The following is a 17,396-nucleotide window of genomic DNA, read 5'->3' on the forward strand; positions in this document are numbered from 1 at the left end:
CTCCCTCGGCCTATAGAGTGAGATGAGCGCCGCAACCCCAGAGTTGTCCGTGACTGGACCTAACGGTCAGGGGTACCTTTACCTTTTACTCCCCTTTTTCAACTCTCAATACTAGTGGTCATAGTGCCTATTCTGCGGCCAGTGCCTATTCTGCGGCCAGAAGTAACAAAATAAATGGAATAATAAATAGTATTTTTGAAATAAAGGATTCCTGGTCAGTTCAAAAGAATCTTCTTCCAGAGGTGGCTATGCAGTTGTTTCAAACATATTTTCTCATGTAATCCCTAAATTTGCAAACACAGTACAGTATCTTCTAATTGCAAAAACCGCATAGGTCTTCATAGACCTATTGCATTGGTAGCTAAAGCTCCATCAGCAACAAGGATTTTATTGGTGCCATGGAAACTTTTCTCTCCTCCCCACAAAGCCCCCTAAATCTATTCTGGGGGGGTTCTAATCCCTCCAGACTAGATTTAGTGATGGCGCAGGATAGGGGGGAGGGGGGATTCTTACTGTGCTATCATAAATCCTTGCACTGGCTTTTCCTCATGCAACAATTTAGTTGAATATGGACCGCTGAAATTAATGTGCCCAAGTCAGCCATGTTCATTAATTTCAGTAGGTCTACTCTGAGTAGAACTAGCACTAGATACAAGTCATGCAGTTTAACAATGGATTGCTATTTTGTATTTTTGCACATGAAGTTTCACATTTGTGCCTGAGGACATGGATTTTATGTAATGTGAGAAAAGTCATTCCAGAGTATTTATTCATAGCAGGAAGCTAAATTACAAACCCACCTCCCTAACACATGTATTATAGTTAAAAAGACACCTGTGGAAAGATTCTAGCATTAAAAAATAATTGCACCTCATATTCAAAGATGAGTTTCTACACATAAAACTGTGGTGCAAGGCAATGTGACCAGGAACACTTTTCTGTATTATGAAGTAAAACTTCAAAATTTTATACCTGTATTCTTCAAATAATTCTTAACTCTTAATATAAAAACAGTATGTTATTTTAGAGATAAAGTTGCTAATAATAATTACAAGATAATGAATGATAGCGGAGGCAGAGAAATCTTAATCTTGATTCAGAAGAAACTGACCCTTGAATCCAAACCAGCATTTATTAACAAAAACCCATTTTCTTAGCAACAAGCTATCACACATAACCACACATTTAGCCAACATTTCTTTCTTTACCTATAGAATCTGGCAGTTGTTGTAGCATGTTGGATGACAACAGTAGATCTTCCAGGGCTTCACATCCTGATATGTCCATATCTATACTTTCTATCCTATTTTTTGACATATCCAAGTACACCAGCTGCTTTAACCTTCCTATAGGCTTGATGACATCACATAAGAATAGGTTGTTGGTTAGATTCACATTTTGTAGCAAGCATCAATGCTTAACAGCAATAATATTTAGAAATTAAAGTTAACAGAAAGGTATTGGTGATTTACAGAAGCAAAAGTGATCTGGTCTGATGTTTCGTTGGTCAAGTATGCTAGAAAAACCACTGTTCTAAACTGGTATCCAAAGACACTGCAACAATGATCATTACTTAAAGGGTAAGGGTATGATTCTTCCCAATGACTCACACGAGATAGGATCCCAACAGAACAATTTTTGGTATAAGTGCATCCACAGAGTGTGGCACAGATTGTTGCAAGGAACTGGAAGGCCTACACATACCTCCCATATTTCAGTTCACCCCACTACCTTTGCTTAATCAACAAATGTGAGTTCAGAGCAGTGAGCTAACAAACCGAAAGGGATGTCTGGACAAGGATATGGAAGATACACACAGACCCCTCATCCCCGCTATTTCTCATCCCCATAACTTCCATACTGGATTATTGCAATGGGCTCTGCATAGAGCTGCCCTTAAATGCAACTCAGATACTTATCTTGCCTATTTCACAGACTTTAGGCTGCTCTCAAAATATCAGTGAAAATCATTAGTGCTATTTATAAAGACACATGTGAATAGTTCTTCCTAAATGTAAGAATATTTCAGTTTCTTTATGCAGCAAATAAGGATGTTGCACACGGATCCTTTACTGAATTGCACCATTCCTTTGTGTGATCCTTTCATGAATTTCAGTTGTTGGATTGGAACTACCTGAGCACTACACAACAGATGGTCTAAGAGCTGTCAACTCTGACACTGCTAATCATCAAACAGATATGAATACATGAAACAGAATCCAACACTTACTGTACTTTGAGTATGTATAAATACATTTAAAGGGTTTGAAAAAGTTCTACAAGCACTAAATCACATTGCCAAGTGAACTAGAGTGCTCTTATACTGAGCTGAAGTAGCAATGTTGTTACCCAAAGGCATTTTTGTAGCATATACTGTAGTATTTAAATTGAAAATGGACTTTTATGTGCTATAGGCTAGGCAAAAGCTGTACAGACAACACTATCCTCTGTTTAAGTTATGGCACAGAAATTTGCCTTAAGATAATTTACTCTGTGTGCTTGAAGTAGAATTCTTTTATTAAAATTCTCTTAAAACCATTGAGTTAGATCCTAAGAACACTGATCAGAGTTCCATTCATAGATTATAGCTTCCCTACTTCCCTCTTCCTGCTTCAGCTTACAAAAAAAGGGGCCCCTCCACAACAGCACTGGATATGTTGGGGAGAGGGCTGAAGCTCAAGGAGAGAACTGACATAAGCAGAAGTGCCTTTCTTATGGAGTTAGGTGCTGCTGGATTCACACTATTGTGATTTATTTCATGCCAAACTCAATAAACTGACAGCTGAAGATAAGAAAAACTGTAAGAGGAGGCAAAATAGAGATAAACCATGAGTCCAGTGGGTAGGGCTCCTAGCGTGTGTGTACGTGCTTTACTTAGGACCAGAAATCCAAGGGGGCTGCACATTCTCACTGTACTATTTCCTAGAACAACTTTTCCCTTTAGACATCATGATCCTGTGTTACCATATGAACGCAGAAGTTATCATATACTCATCTGGCTGTCATCCCCAAAACCATTCTAAATGTGTGTGATCTGCAGGGCCATCTTAAGCATATCTGGTGCCCTGGCACGAAGATCCCTCCAGGGCTCCCCCCCGCCCCCCAGTGCGGCTGTCTGGCGGGCGCAGCGCGGTGCCCTTCTGGCGGCCCAGCACCCTGGCGCCGTGCACCACCCAGCCTTGCCTTAGGGCCGGCCCTGGTGATCTGCAACTAGCATGTCTATAAGCAGTATTCATCCCTTGTTGAGAAGGTGTCTCACTGCTGCTGGAGTGCATTCTCTTCTTCTACACAGAAGAATGATTAGAAATATTATGATATGGTATCTTAAGTTATTTGTAGCAGATCTAGTTGTTCAGAAATAGCAGCAATGAGAGTCAGATTAGCAGATGCTTTGTTAGCTAGACAACCTTCAGTAGTGAAATGCATGAGGCATGCTACAGAAATATTTTTTAAAATTTGTTCATATATAAGCAGCAATAAGACTCTCTGAGAGCCTTATGCTACTTAGATCAATTGAAAACCCATCACCTGTTAAAGAAATAGCATATTTCAAATATGTTTAAATATAACAGAAATATATACGTAACTGAAATTTTGCAGAGTTGTGTAGTGTCAGAACAGATCAATGTAAGTTTATTATTTACAATTACTATGCAACATTATGTTAGTATCCTTGTCTGAAAACATGTTCAGTGTTGCATCTCCCTATATTAACAAGAAATGAAACTAAACAACACATGAATGTATACAATATCCATACCCCAGGCAGTGTTTGAAGCGAATTATTGTCCATCCATAATTCCTTTAAATTGTGTACTTGTTCCAGAACCTCAGGCTGTAAAAAAGTATATTTTATAAATTTAACATTATTGGAAACCAAATGATATTTTAATTATTTCCAAGTGATTACCTTTTGCAAACAAAATCAGGAAAAAACCCTATAGTTCTTTAATCTGATCATCATTTTCTTTAAGGTTGTACTTGTAATATTTAACACAATAATCACTTATAAGTCACATTTCTGAGTGTGGTTGGATCTGAATCCATCTACCAGGATGGATCAATTAACACTGAGAAGAAGCAGCACAGAGAAGCAATGGCCGATTTAGTATTTCAGAAACTCTGAACTGTCAGGTATTAGGCGTTAAGGCTTTTATTCTCACAACTTCTGTGATGCTGCTGGTGTCTGAAGCGAGATCCTACATATCTATCAACCCTTCCCCATAATAAGTCACACAATCCAGAGTATCGTGTGCCACAAATAAGAGACTTACTATTTGTACACCCTCATTATTATCCCTGTCTGTGGACATAATATATTTCAACATGAATTCCTTTTACTGTATTACCAATGCAAAGCAGGATCCTATGCAGCTTTTACATGTATGGAAAGCAAAATAGTAGAGTTACTCGTTTCTGCATGCAGCAGGATTCTCATAGTGGGAATTGAGGAAAATTGCATTGATATACTGAACACTGCTGAACAGACATGTTTTGTTATGCTTTTTAAAACAGGTTTTTCTTACCAACTCAGAAAATTCATTATTGCCTAGGTCAAGCCTCTCTAGCTGTGTCAGTTTGTGCATTGACCTGTAAAAAACAAAAGATAATACAGTAATGAGAATGTTACAATTTTACTGCAATTATACTATACATAGTAGCAAAGCTTGCATGTGCTGTTACATTAAATTTTAGAGGTAGACAGTGCATATTGGATAGAATAAAAACATATTAGACAGGACAACAAATATTTTTTGTCACATTGTTTATAATTAATGAAGGAATTCATTTTTATTTCAATATGAACAGCAACTTCTACAATAAACTATGATAAATGAATCTCCCTAAAGCTGCTTTTAATCAGTTTTAATATTTTTATTTTTTATTATTTTATTATCTGTACCCCACCCATGTGACTGTTCCAGCCGCTTTGGCGGCTTCCAACAGATATAAGAACACAATGAAACATCAGACATTAAAAACTTATAGAGGGCTGTCTTCAGATGTCTTCTAAAAGTCGTGTAACTATCAACTTACTTACATAACGTAAGCAAGAAGTCTCCATAGTTACAGTTAGGAGCCTGATTAGCATTCCTAGGCATACAGGATGGTCCCAATTTGTTTAAATGGAAGATTCAGTTCTGAAGATGGAAAGCCCTTATGGGTAAGGGGGTTCATATGCACAATCTAGCTCCAGCAATTACAAGGAAATGCTGGATCAGAGTGCATGTTGCAAAACATGTGCAAATGGAATAAGTTTCTCAAATGAACAGTATATTAGCTTTTATTTAAGAGTCCTATAAAGGCCATGCTTCTATTACTAGTTGGTGGAAATCCTAAGAGTGGAGAATGATGTTGTACTCAGGCTCTCTTTGCAAGTTTCTCATCTTATTGGCCTATGTGAAAATAGGATGCTGGACTAGATGAGCCTTTGGTCTGATCCAGCATGACATTCTTATAAAAAGAATTCTGCCAAGTGAAAGTTATCTTTGTCACCACCCTTCAGTGGCCTGGCAACTCTAAGAAGATTAAAAAGCAGTGTGATTTGGAGTAAAGAGTAAAGAGGTGGGGAGGCACAATTTCACATATTGCTTTGACCCAGCCAGTCAGTCAACTGTCAGGTAAAGCGAAAAACAATATAATAATAATAATAATAATAATAATAATAATAATAATAATAATAATAATAATAATAATTTATTATTATTTATACCCTGCCCATCTGGCTGGGTTTCCCCAGCCACTCTGGGCAGCTTCCAACAGAAAAATAAAACACAGCAATCTATTAAACATTAAAAGCCTCCCTAAACAGGGCTGCCTTCAGATGTCTTCTAAAAGTCTGGTAGTTGTTTTTCTCTTTGACATCTGATGGGAGGGCGTTTCACAGGGCGGGCGCCACTACCGAGAAGGCCCTCTGCCTAGTTCCCTGCAACCTGGCTTCTCGCAACGAGGGAACCACCAGAAGGCCCTCGGTGCTGGACCTCAGTGTCCGGGCAAAATGATGGAGGTGGAGACGCTCCTTCAGGTATACTGGACCAAGGCCATTTAGGGCTTTAAAGGTCAGCACCAACACTTTGAATTGTGCTCGGAAACGTACTAGGAGCCAATGTAGATATTTCAAGACTGGTGTTATGTGGTCTTGGCAGCCGCTCCCAGTCACCAGTCTAGCCGCCGCATTCTGGATTAGTTGTAGTTTCCGGGTCACCTTCAAAGGTAGCCCCACGTAGAGCGCATTGCAGTAGTCCAAGCGAGAGATAACTAGAGCATGTACCACTCTGGTGAGACAGTCTGCGGGCAGGTAGGGTCTCAGCCTGCATACCAGGTGGAGCTGATAGACAGCTGCCCTGGACACAGAATTAACCTGCGCCTCCATGGACAGCTGTGAGTCCAAAATGACTCCCAGGCTGCGCACCTGGTCCTTCAGGGAAACAGTTACCCCATTCAGGACATTAGGCATTCATTAAAAATAACAATGATAAGTCAATTAAACCCAAGTGCCTAGCATTAAACTACCCAAAGTTTATAAGCAATGTAATGCCCACTATACAGACAATAAAAATTATAAAAACAATAGAAAGCTGGTAGCAAGTTTCATATAGGTGCTGTGAAAAATTTGCATGTGTGAGTGATAACAATCCCACACAAACGCTTGTCAGTAAGCACCCATCTAAAAACTTACTAATTGGGTTTGACTGGGTAATCTCAGTTTGTTTATATTTCTTATTAACCAAGCATTGTAGATGTATGCCTCCCTTAAAGGAATAAGCTACACCTTATAAAATACATTTTCACAGGTTGGGCTTTTTTTTTTTTTGTAACATTGCATTTATGGGTTTCCCCCAAATTTATAGTTTCATCCTTAATGAGCTGAAACATCTATTGTTAGCTATGATATCACATTGATCCCTCTGTACTCAACTTATATAGTCATTATATTTTGAAAACGTATTTTGCAAATTAGTCAGTATTTATAAATAGTACAGAGAAGAGACACAATGTTACAGCATTAATACTTCTCCCTTTGTGAATACTAAAAATAAATCATGAAGGAATTTGTGAGCCATACTGTCTTTTGTTTAGGAGTAGTTTCATCATTAACAACGGATACTAATTAACAGACAATGACTGGCTTGAGGGGGGGAAAACATTTTTGAGTTTCAAGGGTACTTTTTTATATAAGACTGATATATTTAATGAATCTAGTTCTGCTTGCCCAAGTACATTTCCAGAGTAATGTATAATCTGCCCATACTTGTAAATAGCAAACAGAAAACCAAAATATCATATGCCTCTTGTGTACCTTCCTCAAAAATGAAACTGATGCTGTAAAAGAGAGTCTTGAAATTTCCGTTGTTCAAGGGACAGCACAGAACAATATTTTTATTTCTTTGAAAGCTTAAAAAAATAAAATTCTGCTCCTTAAATGTTAACTTCCTTCTCTGAGGCAATTACCACAGCTAAAAGCAGACCAACAAGGTTCTTATGGCTAGCCTTAATCAAGCATGAGGGACAGGCATGTGACAAGCAAACTGTCAGTCAAATTTCTCCAAGTATCTTGTCAGCTTCCTCTATAACCTACAGAATGAATAAAACCTGAAATAAGATGCTTCATAAGGGTAACATGTTATTAACAATTTTGGATTTGTGCCTGCAATATATCAACTGAAATTTGTTATACGAGTGCTATTTCTCTTTCTACTTCTGCCATTTCGTTTCATTATTTTGAAAGCCTTGTGTGTTGCTGTCAAGTTGAGACTTAAATTCAATGGTAGCATGGCTTGAGCTAGGCATTTTGTCACTTTAAATAATTAATCTGGGTTTTATACTCCATTTGTCATTTATAATTGCAAAATGGTCTGGTAACTGCTTTCCCCTCGGCTTATAACCTTTTGAACCTTCTAACCATTTTTGTGTTATAGAAATTCAGGAACACTATGGAACAGCCTTACATAAGGCATGCACCTAAGTAATAACTACCACTATACTAATGCAACGAAATGCTGGCATTGCTCTTCGAATTGGGATACAGTGGTACCTCGGTTTGCGAACACAATCCGTTCCGCGGAGGCGTTCGCTCGGCAACGCATTCGCTCGCCAAAGGCATGCTTCTGCGCGTGCGCGAAGCGCCGATAGAGCGCTTCTACGCACGCAGGCGCTGTGCAGATTGCTTCTGAGCATGCGCAAGCTGCGCAGGTCACGTCTGCGCATCCGATGCCGTGGAACCAAGATGTAAACACTTCCGGGGCCGCGGTGTTCATAAATAGAGGGTTTTTTAATCAGAGGTAGTCGTAAACCGAGGTTCCACTGTATAGAATCATTGCCATAGAAGAGGCAGTAATGAGCATGCATATGTATGGATTCAGGGATCTCAAGACTTCATGGGAAGATGATCACAATTGCACAGGTATGGGAATAGTCCACAGCACTGGCCACCCACTCATTCTATGACAGTTGGCTTCTGCTGGAGGCAGAAAGCAATGTGGAAGTTGCTGAAGGAAGTAAGTAATTTTCTATCATACTTTTGTGTGTAGAAGAAATAACATACTGTTTAATGGTGAGATGTTGTCAGCAGTAGTGATGACAAAGCGTGAAATTAACAAGAAAACAGTGCCCAACCTGGTGATAACCTAAAAAATCATGCAGAGAGGAAGCTTCAGCCCAAGAAAAGAGAAGAGTCGGCAAGGGAACACCTAGCTACTTTAAATGAATTCAAATCTCCAGGGCCTGATGGAATACATCTGAGGGTACTAAAGGAACTTGCAGATGTAATATCAGAGCCTCTGTCTATAACCTTTGAGAATTCTTGGAGAATAGGTGAGGTCCCTGGGAAGAGGAGGCAGGCAAATGTGGTCCCCAACTTTAAAAGGGGGAAAACCCAGGCAACTACCAACTAGTCAGCTTGACACCGATACAAGGAAAGGTGCACACTCGAAAAAAGATGCTGTGATTACTAAGAACTACATCTTTCTCAAAAACAAGTCATACCAGCCTAATCTTATTTCTATTTTTGAAAGAGTTTCAAGCTCAGTGGATCAGGGAGATATAATGTACAGTATCTTGATTTCAACTCAAGAAGAACAATCCCACAACAGGTAAAGAAGGATATTAGGAGGCAAAGAGTTTGTTAAAAATTGACATTAACACACAAGCACACACACAGCCAGGAGGTACTCAAACAGTTTGCTTATCTGTAACTGTAGTTCTTCAATGGGTGATCTGTGCAGAGACATACAGGTTATATGCCTGTGAAGGCTTGCTTTTTAGATTTCTTGAACTAGGTTAGTGTTTTGGCAGGCTGCTTACCCCAGTGTGTGCACACTCAAAAGGGCATTCCTAAAGAAGGCTGATCGCCGAAGAATTGATGCTTTTGAATTATGGTGCTGGAGGAGACTCTTGAGAGTCCCATGGACTGCAAGAAGATCAAACCTATCCATTCTGAAAGAAATCAGCCCTGAGTGCTCACTGGAAGGACAGATCCTGAAGCTGAGGCTCCAATACTTTGGCCGCCTCATGAGAAGAGAAGACTCCCTGGAAAAGACCCTGATGTTGGGAAAGATGGGAGAAGGGGACGACAGAGGATGAGATGGTTGGACAGTGTTCTCAAAGCCACCAAAATGAGTCTGACCAAACTGCGGGAGGCAGTGGATGACAGGAGTGCCTGGCAAGCTCTGGTCCATGGGGTCACGAAGAGTCGGACACGACTAAACAACTAAACAACAACAACTCAATTCCTAATGGATTGCACGCAGCGGCTATACAAAAAAGTGAGCAAGAGCAGGCTATATGAATAGCAAACTAACTTACCAAAGGCTGGGGAGCTGCCTAGAAAGCCCTGGGTTCAGCACAGCCCTTCCAGAGGATCATCCATCCTGGATTAAACATCAAGTCTGTAGTACTAGATGAACATAGAAAGCTGATGTAGTAACCCTTTGAGCTGAAGCAATAGTAACCAGGAAAGGCAGCTTAAATATTAAGTGCCATAATCACAAGTAGTAAGAAGCTCATAGCAAACGGGGTTAGCTCTGAGCTGAAGCAAAGTAACTGAAAAACTGAATTTGGAGTGCAAGCTGTTCAGCACTATGGTCAGCCATAGTTGCAAACATAAGAATATTCTTCCATGCTAAAGATAAGCATGTTTGTTGATGGAAAGTGCTCTGATGAATTCAGGCAAGTGCATTAATACCAGACAGGATTTCCCCACATTTACACAGAGTTCCAAGATGTCAAGAAGACTCAGCATTGTGGCAAGATAGTTGGCCAATTGATCTAAAGTTGGAGTGGTCAAGCTTGCTCCATCTTCCATGTAACAGCCCTTCAGATATTTTAAGATGGCTATTTTAAGATTCTCTTATCCACGAGCTAAACATACCCAGCTCCCTCAACTGCTCCTCAGAAGGCTTGGTTTCCATGCCATTTAGAGGAGTATTAATACCTCTAAAGGAGGAGAGGTGGGGATAAAATGAAAGACTCTGTCTTGAGGAAGAAAGTGCAAACCCATGTGCATAAATGGCAAGCACCCACTCACTGGTCAGTGAGGAAGACCAATGACGGAAGACCACACAACCAAAAAACCTCTTAAGCTACTTGCTAAACACTGACAGGTATATGTCCTGAACAATGCTGAAGAGAAAGTCAAAGCTGATATCTTGAAGAGTCTGATGTTTTATGTCACTTGAATGAAGGATGCTTCTCCACCCCCATCGTTCTGCCCGGACACTGAGGTCCAGCTCCGAGGGCCTTCTGGCGGTTCCCTCATTACGAGAAGCCAAGTTACAGGGAACCAGGCAGAGGGCCTTCTCGGTAGTGGCACCCACCCGGTGGAATGCCCTCCCACTAGAGGTCAAAGAGAACAATTACCAGACCTTTAGAAGGCATCTCAAGGCAGCCCTGTTTAGGGAAGCTTTTAATGTTTGATGGATTTCTGTATTTTAGAATTTCTGGTTTTTTTTGGAAGCCGCCCAGAGTGGCTGGGGGAACCCGGCCAGATGGGCGGGGTATAAATAATAAATTATTATTATTATTATTATGACTTGCCAACTGAGAAGCTTTTCTTCACAGAGTACAAAGAGGTCTGCTGGGAAGCCTCTGTAGTTAGGGAGGTAGGATGACTGGAAGAGGTCCTGTGCCAAAGCAAACCTTGACCAAAGCAAAACTTGTATACTGTTGTGTTGTCAAATCCATATCATAAGCTGTATTGCAGAGCCTTTGTCCTCTATCCAAGGCATCAACTGCCTTTTCATTTTAAAAAAGCCTAAGCCATAGTAAGTTTTGAACCATACTTCTAGCATCCTACACCAGTCAAAAGGAATGCACCCAAGCATGTCCATGGATGCTCTTGTCAACGCTTCTGACCTACAGTCAGGAGTGTGGATTTGCTGTTTGCTTCCTGTTAGAAAACTGAGATATGTTCACCTCCATTGTTTGGAAGATAACCAGAAAAGGAAGATGCCTTGTCCCACAAAAATTGTTGATATTGAGATATGCACACCATGTAGCTGGCAATGCAAAATGACAGTGACACTATGGAACACAATTTACTGTCTATGATATCCATTCTCCTACCTCCATTATCTGTATGTGCAGTGTGAGGTGCAATATGTAAATTTCACCAATGACCAAGTTAGGTGAAGGATGCTTGAAGAGGAATTCTCAACCCTTTTCTTGGACCTGATAAAGCAGAGTTGGGGAACTTTCTTCATCCCAAGGACCACTTTATGGGGCAACCTTGCAGGAAAAGCCAGCTTTAGAGCAAAAATGTTACAATCATAGAGTTGGAAGAGACCACAAGGGCCATCCAGTCCAACCCCCTGCCAAGCAGGAAACACTATCAAAGCATTCCTGAGAGAGATGCCACAAGACATACGAGTAAACCAAAACAAATTAAAACATACAATGTAAAAAGAGAATAAATACAAAATAAAGTCACAAGAAGAGAAGAAAGAATAAGTGGCAATCATCTATTTATTTTGCCATGTGAGGATGAAGAAATAGCAGGGAGAAATCTGTTCATTATGTTGCAGCTGTACCTGTAGAAAAGAAAATGATTGGGAAGGCAGGAGCCATATACCCTTGAGAATGCACACCAAACGGTGGGGTGGGTGATGGCACCCTACTAAAGTGCTAGTCTAGTTCTAGATTATTATTTTTAATGATGTATTTGGAAGTGCGGATCCCATATATGTGTGACTGCACAGATACCAAGTGAAACTTATAATTATAATAAATTTAAAAGGAGGTCACAGAGAAAGCAAATTACTTCCCACAATTCAATGATTGGAACACATTTTTTTCCTGGAATATCACAAATATGAAAGAGTGATCCATTGTTGGACACTTACTGGTTTTCCAAAATACAATAATCACAACAGAATTCCATAAAAATACAACAGAGTCTGCAACAGATTATTTTTTGAATCCTTATATATGCATTATATTGCATTATATATTAATCTTGAGCTATTTAAGTCGGTAGATCCTATGTACTCATTAGTATAAGATGGCACAAGCATCATAATATCCATATGGAAAAATAAACATATTACAAAGTTATATACTAGGCATTCTTGAAATTAGTGGAAACAGTCTCACTTTAATGATACACTATCACATACAGTGGTACCTCGACTTACGAACGAATCGACATCCTAATTTTTCGACTTACGAATGGGGGTAATGGCCGCGCGCTTACGAATGTCTCGACATCCGGAAAAAAACCATGGCGGTTTTAGATAGGGATTTTTTTACTTACGAATTTTTAGATAGGGTTGCTTCGACTTACAAATTTTTCCATTTCCAATGCATTCCAATGGCGTACAAATTTTTCGACTTATGAAGGTGCCTTCGGAACGGATTAAATTCGTAAGTCGAGGCACCACTGTATTCGATTTGCAGTTTGATCCAACACCAGAATAAAATGATATCAAAATTATGATTTTTGATGAAGATATGTGTAATAGAACAATTGCTAAAGGTAAAACCGACAAGGAGCTTCTTCACATTTCACCTTGAAGCTCATCAGTTTCATCTCCCATGTGATGGTCACTGAACAAATTACACAACATCAGACATTGGTTTGCCAATTAGTTTATACTTGACAGGGGGAGGAATTCAATGTAGCACTATGGCAATCATCCCATCAGTTCAAGCTTTTCAACTTGCTGGATTGAACAATCTCCTCTTCTCCCCTGTTTGCTGTTCTGGGGTTCTCCTGGGCTCCCTCTCCAGCAAATTTCAATGAAAGGGTGTCCAATGGAGAGGAAGCCCCACTGTGCTAGCAAGCACCCTTGTACTTCCTTTTACTAGACAGACTTGTTAGCTGAATCCTGCCCAGGAAATTGCAGAGAATCTTGGGTCTCTGGTTTAGTGCACCTGAATGATGCAGATATTTTAAGCATCCATTTGCTGTGTTCACACTTTATCATTTTAGTATGTACATTTAATTCTCAGGTATGACCATTCTCTGGAGAGGCACCTCAAATCACAATGGCCTATTTAGCCAGGGGCAAGAACTGTATATTCCAAGAATATATTGCAGTTAGTGCCTATCTGGGGAAAAATGTCATAAAACTGAAGTCCCTTCTTGACAGCAGCCTCTTGCTACTTTCTCTTTGGTAGTGGATTGGAAGCATAGTTGAAGAAAATATGTCATATCCCATTTCTGATATGCTTCCCAATATACAGAGGCAATTGTGCAGGGATGCAGGAGGGCGGAAAAGGTCCCTTAGAAGACATCTGAAATGCTGTTCACATTTCAGTTTTGACTAGTACCATTTAGTTATTGTGCAGGTACTTAAAACCTGATTTAGTTTGTCATTTCTATTTGTAAAACTTTTTAACATGGGTCCTTTTGTTACTGGGAATTCTACTATTTTTAAAAATAAAAGTTGTTCATATCATTTGACATATAATCTGCTTACAGTTCTCTGTGTTAACGACATGCACCCACTGCAATAGCTATATGATCTCCATTCCTGTCTTTAAATATAAAAACTGCTACACTTTATATTCACATACACATCTAACATTCTGAATATTGGAACTCACACTTCAAATGGTGCCAATGAAAGTGTACACCAATCAGTAAAAAAAAAAAAAACATACATGTGAACACATCTACAGTTGCACATAACTAATGAATCATACCGTATCTCTGCTGCAATACTATATATAAATTCCTATCAAGACATTATGACTAATACAAACTAAAAAAATAGAGCCTATTTAAAATTTTATAAACACAGTGCAGTTTCTGTACAGAAGATCATCCAAACATAAGAACATAAATCAACAGCGTACTTAAATAATTAGTTACTTTAGAGATATAGGAAAACATCTAAAAGTCACTCCTGTGTTGAAAAACAACATCAAAAGGACTTATCCCTCTGTCTCTGCACAAATCAGAGCTAGTTTAGACAGTCTAGAATAGTGTTGAGAATAAACTTGAGTGACTTTGGCTTCTTTTCTCCATCTTCCATGTCTTACTGAAAGGAGATGCACATATTCCCTGAGGGAGATGGACCTTCTCCTGATTTAGAGGTACAATGCATTTTCCCACCAGCCCTATGGCAAACGGAATGTGCATTTATGTTGATTTCAAATAAGACTTGAAACATTGGAATAAACAGCACAAATCACTCATGCTTCTTCCCCGGAATGTCTTTCAGACATATGCCTGTGCCTGACTTGGAAATAAGCATTAGTAGATCTTCTGATATTCTGCCATTAATGATTGTCATTAAATAGCTATGAAAGAAAAAAGTATTTTCAGAAGCAATTTTAAGTGACAGGACTAAAGGCTTTAATAGAAAATTAACATCTTGCCTATAGTTTTCCTACATTTAAACTAACACAACTTTAAATTTGTTGGTTCTGTTAATGATTATACTACTATTATTTCAGTGGCTGCATTGGCTACATTACAAATTGGTAATATTGATCTTCAAAACGTATGGCTGTGAATTGATAAAATTCCTGGGAATTGGCCCAGTGTATGTCTAAGAGGAAGTTCAAGCATGGGCAGATTCTCTTCTCATGACCATGCAAAGAAAATGTGAATATTCTAAAACACAGCAAACATTTGCATAAAGGTCAATATAGTAAAAGGCAGCCTTCATCAGCATGTAGTATCCCCAAACTGTTTTGGTTTCATTGTATAGTGTGGGAGAGCTACCTCAACACAGTCTATTCGTGCTGATGCTCCTGATGCTGCCATTTCAGGTGCTCGAAAAGCTGCTGCCTTCACATCCTCTGCTGTTGGTGCCATTGTACTCTCCCAGGCGATGGGGCAAGGGGCACACTCTGGATCTTCAAATGCTAAGATGAGAAAAATCAATTTCAATGCCCAAAAGATGGAACTGCTGGAGTAGAAGAGGTGTCTAAAACTACCAAATGGCTTATGGCACTTAAGAGAGCACTAACTTATAACATTAGGAAAGAATTTGAAATTAAATTTTCTGCACTTCTTACTTAATCAACTTAAAATTAATTTGGAGAGTGATGAAAATATTTTTAGGTGTCTCCTGCTTGATTAAAGTCATTTAGGCCCAAGTTCAAGGGCAAAGAAAGGAGACAAATAGTATTCTTTGCAGGGAAATGTTTTCTGAATACCTCAACTTAGTGTAAATATTCTTCCAAAGATTGTATAATATCATTCAGTCATGAAGGAAAGTAATCTAGAGCACTAAAGTAAAATCTTAGTTTTTAGCCCAGACTCTTATATATAATGTTTGCTTTTGTGAATTCACCACTATGTGATTAGAATGTGGCTAATCTTCCTTATGAATGAACCCTTACATGGTGAAATTGATTATCTAAACTGAAAGGGATGCCCAAAGAAAACTGAAATTCTTCCTAATGCTTTAAATATCAGATTTCATCATAAAGAAATATTAAGTAAATAAGTTCTAAATACAAACATTACAAGAACAGGGATTCTACTATTACTACTATTAGACAAGTCTAATGTGTGAAGACATGTTAGGCATATTTTCCTCCACTTGTCGCATCGCCTACAGGAAGTGTCTACATTTTATTTGAGACCCTTATCTTTTTCACTTGCCCACAATGAGTATCAATAGCATAGTAAACAGGTGAATATTCACTTGCATATTCTCATAGCCATACCATTTCATTCCGTCTCTAACAGCACTATCCTATACAAGTCTACTTGGAAATACCATTGACTTGGTATAGAGTTGACTTCCTCCTTAATTTTCACCCTTTTTTCTGAACTCATGCTCTATCTTTATTAATGCATGTTAAGTTTTAAATAAAACTCATACAGGAAACTATTTTGTATAACACATGTGAAACTCATTATTGTTTTGTTTTTGTTTTTAAAAAACCTAAACAACATGTCAAAAACACCTAACCAGTGATCATGATTTATCGAGGGTGCAATGAGACTAAGGGCTACCTTTTAAACGACAACCATAGTCATATGATCTTTTTATCCTTGTTGTTATTAATTCTATATTGCATGTATTTTGTTGCTATGGCTGTTGGCTATGCAAATAAAGTTTATTGATTGATTGATTGATTGATTGATTTGAGCCTGTGTTTGGGGTAGTTGACCTGACAGAAGTCACACATATACTTGTTACATCCAAACAGATTTACAGTATTATGCTGTACATCGGGCTGCCATTGCCCTCAAAGACTATTCAAAAACAGAATTCTGCTGCAAAAGCTCCTGACTCTTGCTAAATGTCAGGATCAGGTCACCCACTTGCAGTACCACCTGTGCTGGCCATCAGCCCATTTCTGAACACAATTCAAAATGCTGGTTCCCTTTAAAAGCCCTAAGTGTATTGGACCAAATTACCCAAATAACTACTTTTTCCTATGCATGTCTGTTCACTTTCTGAAATAATATCTGTTCTTACAAATGGAAAAACCTAAAAATAAAAAGATTAAATAACTGTAGCCAGGAAGTATGAATTTCAGGAGCAGAAACCAAGAATCCAGAATGAATGTCCTTCTCTATTAACATAATATTGCCATAATGGTGCATAAAGTAGAAGCTGAGAGAACATGCTACTGAAATAGAGACAAGGTGGTTTTCTTCATAACTGACTAAAGACAAAGCTAATGTGGCCTTAAAATTATTCTGAGAAAATGTCAAACACTGCAGTATAAAATTGCAATTACATAATTTCTGTAATATTACCCAAGTGATTCATCTATGCAAGTGCTAAACCTTCATGGTTCCTGGAAGGGAAACTCGCCATCTGCATTTTCAAAGGTTTTACGCTTCTGGCTTATGGTTTCTCCTTCCCACACCAGGAAGAACTGCACTATCTTGGTGAAAAGCTGTCAGGAGATTCATTTCAGCAATAGGTGGGGCCGGACCAAAAGGTGGCTGGCGTAGCAGATGTGACTCTTACTTTTTCAGGCTA

At 38.9% G+C, this 17,396-nt stretch overlaps 1 protein-coding gene across 2 annotated transcripts in view; it reads right to left on the reverse strand.

Annotated features, from left to right (window-relative positions):
• Window positions 1-17,396, reverse strand: part of LRRC7 (leucine rich repeat containing 7) — a 108,917-nt gene that overhangs the window by 55,246 nt on the left and 36,275 nt on the right. For both annotated transcript variants that reach the window (XM_060276820.1, XM_035122021.2), the window contains exons 6-8: window positions 4,527-4,590; window positions 3,761-3,835; window positions 1,209-1,353 (exon numbers count right to left, since the gene is read on the reverse strand). In XM_060276820.1, the coding sequence (XP_060132803.1) occupies window positions 1,209-1,353; window positions 3,761-3,835; window positions 4,527-4,590 (284 nt within the window). The remainder of the gene's footprint in view (window positions 1-1,208; window positions 1,354-3,760; window positions 3,836-4,526; window positions 4,591-17,396) is intronic.

This window comes from Zootoca vivipara, chromosome 7 (assembly GCF_963506605.1).
Source record: "Zootoca vivipara chromosome 7, rZooViv1.1, whole genome shotgun sequence".
Lineage (NCBI taxonomy): Eukaryota > Metazoa > Chordata > Lepidosauria > Squamata > Lacertidae > Zootoca > Zootoca vivipara.